Source organism: Montipora capricornis, chromosome 1 (assembly GCF_036669925.1).
Source record: "Montipora capricornis isolate CH-2021 chromosome 1, ASM3666992v2, whole genome shotgun sequence".
Lineage (NCBI taxonomy): Eukaryota > Metazoa > Cnidaria > Anthozoa > Scleractinia > Acroporidae > Montipora > Montipora capricornis.
The window spans coordinates 10485994-10490254 of NC_090883.1; the positions used below are offsets into that span (position 1 = coordinate 10485994).

A 4261-nucleotide genomic window follows, 5' to 3' on the forward strand; every position below is an offset into this window, starting at 1 on the left:
TCTACTACATTAACATTCTTATTGCAAAATTTGACATTATCATGATTTCTTTTTCATAACTTTCATATCTTGTTTTATGTTACACAACATGCGTGTTTTAGCGGTTGGTGACCACTTTATTTCGAAACTGAATAAAACAAATCTAGACATTTCATCAATATCTATGTAATAAACAGAACATTACATGGTCGCTTGGGGATACGAATTTTATCTTCTCGTGGTGGAAGTATCTCTCACTTGTTCGCTTTGCTCACTCATGAGAGATACTTGCAGCACTCGAAGATAAAATTCGTATCCCTGCGCGGCCATGTAATATCCTCTATATTTTCTTTAATACTGCTATACGTTGGGATATCTTTTTGCAAAGTTCCTCAATGTGATCGTCAAAATTTAATTTGTCATCAGTGATAACCCCCAAAAGACGTAACTTGTTCCAACCTTTTTCCATTAATTTTGAGTAACAATTGGTCTTCTTTCATATTTTTAGCAAGTCTTTTACCAGTAAGCATCATGCATTTGGTCTTACTTCCATTAAGGATCATCTTATTTTCATTTGACCATCTCACAACTTCATCCATATCCCTCTGAAGACTTGTAGATAGAGTGTCAGGTGCATTTCTAACGTCCATGAGTAGCTCAACGTCGTATCATCAGCATAGATATCGACAAAAGAGTGTCCAACTGCCGTCGGAAGGTCATTTATGAAAACAACAAATAAGAGTGGCCCAAGAACAGATCCTTGAGGTACTCCTAGGTGAACAGGCTTGGACTGAGAAAGTGTTCAATCGATATTTACATATTGAGAACGTCCAGTTAAATAATTGCCAATAAGTTTTAGATCTCTCTCACCAATGTCATAACCACGTAGCTTTGCTAGGAGTATGTCATGATTTATTAGATCAAATGCTTTCTTGTAATCTATGAAAACAAGCCCGGTTACTTTGTTTTCATCAAGATCGAAAAAGAGCTGATCCACCAGACGAATCAATGCCGTTACTGTTGAATGTGATTTCCTAAATCCAGACTGGAGTTTATGAAGCATGTCGTTGCTCTTTAAATGTTCTTAAAAAGATTTACAGCTATGCTTTTTAAAGACTTTGGAAAGAATAGGCAAAACAGAAATCGGTGTATAATTGCATTTCTCGTCCTTACTTCCTTGTCCTTTAAAAATCGGAGTCACTTTAGCGATTTTCCATTTAGAAGGGAAAGTCGCAGTAACTATACAATGGTTGATCAGCCTACGCAAAGAGTTTGATATAGAGTTTGCCGCAATCCTTAATAGCTTAGCACTGATCCCGTCATCTCCTGTAGCCTTGTGTGGTGGTATAGATACTAGGATCTCAGCGACTTCTTTATTAGTTATATATGGAATATTAAGTGCGCTTTCACTTGATAAGCTGTTAGGATCAATCGATTCAGGATCAGGATCGCTGCCAAGATCATGCTCATGTAACAGATCTTTTGGCTGATTAACAAAAAAGTTATTCAATTCATTAGCAATGTCCAGTTTTTCTGTCAAAAACCCATCTCCTTCTTTAAGACGTTTGATGCAATCACGACTAGAGTCAGTACCATTAATTAGACACTTGATTAGGTTCCACAACTTTTTTGAATCGTGCTTATTTTCCTTCATCTTTTTATTGAAATAAGTCTCTTTAGTTGTCCTTATCAATTTTGATACTCGATTTCTTGCTTGTTTATACTTCAGCCAGTCATTGGCAGATTTGGTTTGCCTTGCGTTTCGCAGTAGCTTATCTCTTTGCTTTATTTCTTGGGATATTTCACTTGAGAACCATTTCAGTAGAATTTTCCTTTTAACCCATTTGTGTTTAAGTTGCAGATGTGTGTTTACAACATCTTCAAAGATTTTATACCATGCATCAAGGACATCATTAGAGTCTTCAAAGATGAACGCAGAATCCCAAGGGGCATCTTTCAAAGCATTATTCAACTGCTCTTTGTTGAGCTTTTTAAAGTCCCAGTAGGTTATAGTCGCATGTTCTTTTCCATTTTTAGTCTCACGCTTGAATGTCCTTATTGCAACAACAGGAAGATGATAAGACAAACCGGATGATATTGTTCTGATGGTGTTCATTCGTTCAGGATGACTGCTCCAAATGTGATCTAAACAAATGTCTGACAAAGGCCTGGTAATTGCGTTAACGAGCTGGACCAGATGCAAATTACACAGTGTTTTTATAAGCCAGTGTTTCTTGAATTTAGTGGAGGTTAAGTAGTCGACATTAAAATTACCCAATAAAATAATTTCCTTATTCTTGAGATAGACATTCTCAATATTTTTTGCTAATCTCTTGTCATCCGCACTTTTGTACGAGGGTGGTCGATAGATGCCTCCAATAAAAAGTGAATGCTTAGACTTGTAGGGGCAAACTTCTAAGCAAAGTGATTCAATGCCGTCAGCTTCAAGGTCAGGCCTTCTATTGGCAACGACCATGTTGTTTACGAAAGCCAAAATCCCTCCGCCCTTTGTACGAAGTCTGTCTTTTCTGTAAAGTGCACAGCCAGAAATGTAATAAAATGAGTCCGGTATTTTGCTGGTACAAAAAGTCTCAGTGAGATAAACTACATCGAAGTCGTTGAATTCCTTCGAGAACATGACTTTTATCTCCTCGAACTTTCTGTCAGTGAGATGTTCAATATTCCAATGACAAAGTTTCAATCCCTGACATATAGATGTTGTTAAGGAAGACGGCGCTTTTGACTTACTTCTGGTTAGGACAGGACCAGGATTTACTTCCACATCACCTGATAAAAGAAGGCTTAACAATGTAAGTTGGAAAGGCATTTCCGGCGAAAAGAGTAAACCGCATCTGTAGTAAGAAGGATAGCTTGCTTTGCGAAGAACGGCATCCTAGGTTGAAACCCACGTAAGACTCGAATGAAGTGATATATCGGCTAAAGATTTGCTACTAGTAACTAGTATCTGTTCAAAACTCTGTTGCTCTGTTGAGAATAATTATGCCTTTCGGTAGGATGACGTTGAAGCAAAAATGAAACCATCGCTTCTGGCACCTGAAACTCGCCCACCACTTGGCATCTATGGCAAGACTTATAGACCCGCTCTGCATCTGAATTGATCTTTAAACCTTTGTCCTCAGCTGAATACTGCACAAGTTGAACAAAAGACTTGAGCTGCGAAGCACCTTGGGGAGGACTGGCATTCAGGATGGAGGCCACGTTCTCCTCACTATGTGTGATACCTTGGCTGCTTAAATTATGACCAAAAAAGATCAATTTGGGAAAGCGAAGTTGGCATTTGTCTTCATTTAGTGTCACTCCTTTGTCCCTCAATCGTGTGAGTACCAAATGCATATTCCGATCATGCTCTTCTATGCCACAACCATGTACAATCAAATCATGTACCAAATTGCCCTCTCATATACAACCCGGCAAAACATCAGCCACAATTTTCTGGTACTTCTCAGGTGCTGATGTTATGCCGAACATCAGTCACTTATAACGATAAAGTCCACAATGTGCAAGAAATGAGGTGATCTCGCGCAATTTCTCCTCAAGTTCCACCTGATGGGAGCCCCACCTGGGATCGAGTTTCGAGAACACAGTTGAACCATTGTTATCGTGCAAGACTTCTTCAATCGTAGGAATTGGGTGTCTTTTTATTGCTACATTTGCTCTGCACATGTCCACATAAATCCTAACATTGCCACTGCCCACAACCAGTGGGATACCCATTCTGTTGAGCTGTGCGACACACTTCATCAAAAATATCTTTAGCTAGTTATCCTTCCAACTTCTCAGCAACCTTGCTTCTCAGTCCAAAGGGAAGGCTTCTCACAAGTTGTGCAATGGGTGTGACATTCTCTTTTACGTGCAGCTTCAACCGGAAATCCCTAAGCTTTCCCACTCCTGTGAAAATGTCTGCATACTTATCAAGGAAATGAGCATCATCATCCTCGGTAGTTAGCAAACAAACTTCATTTTCCATAGGATCAGCCCTTAGCGCACTTGATTTCTCCACAGTGTCCTTTCCAAGCAGCAATCTCCCTGGACCTTCCACAACTGAGAACTCATCTTCACAATACTTGCCACTGACCTCGCCATCCAATTTCTTCTCGGAATGTTCCAATCGCTTCAATAGGATCGTTCTGCCCATAAGCAAACAGCTTTTTGCTTGATTTCCTTGACTAAGACTGGATTCCATTTTCTTTAGCAATTCCCAAGTTGCAGGATCTATGAGATTACAAGATGCACCCGAATCAATAAGCACCCACGATAACAT

At 39.4% G+C, this 4261-nt stretch overlaps 2 protein-coding genes across 2 annotated transcripts; both read right to left on the reverse strand.

The window, feature by feature from the left end:
• Positions 1-1063: 1063 nt before the first annotated feature.
• Positions 1064-3714, reverse strand: LOC138057229 (uncharacterized). The gene is made up of 3 exons (XM_068903286.1): positions 3560-3714; positions 3108-3229; positions 1064-2766 (listed from the first exon to the last, which is right to left on the reverse strand). The coding sequence occupies exons 1-3, from the start codon at positions 3712-3714 to the stop codon at positions 1064-1066; spliced, it is 1980 nt and encodes a 659-aa protein (XP_068759387.1).
• Positions 3715-3760: 46 nt separating this feature from the next.
• Positions 3761-4261, reverse strand: LOC138057241 (uncharacterized). The gene has a single exon (XM_068903290.1). The coding sequence runs from the start codon at positions 4259-4261 to the stop codon at positions 3761-3763; it is 501 nt and encodes a 166-aa protein (XP_068759391.1).

What these genes read in the sequence shown, in the direction of transcription:
- LOC138057229 (XM_068903286.1), bottom strand. Translation starts at nt 3,714, where the DNA reads ATGGGTATCCCACTGGTTGTGGGCAGTGGCAATGTTAGGATTTATGTG. An exon ending in TTCTCGAAACTCGATCCCAG is followed by an intron (nt 3,230 to 3,559) that starts GTGGGGCTCCCA and finishes TCATAATTTAAG; the next exon opens with CAGCCAAGGTATCACACATA. An exon ending in GTATTCAGCTGAGGACAAAG is followed by an intron (nt 2,767 to 3,107) that starts GTTTAAAGATCA and finishes TTCTTTTATCAG; the next exon opens with GTGATGTGGAAGTAAATCCT.
- LOC138057241 (XM_068903290.1), bottom strand. Translation starts at nt 4,261, where the DNA reads ATGTTATCGTGGGTGCTTATTGATTCGGGTGCATCTTGTAATCTCATA.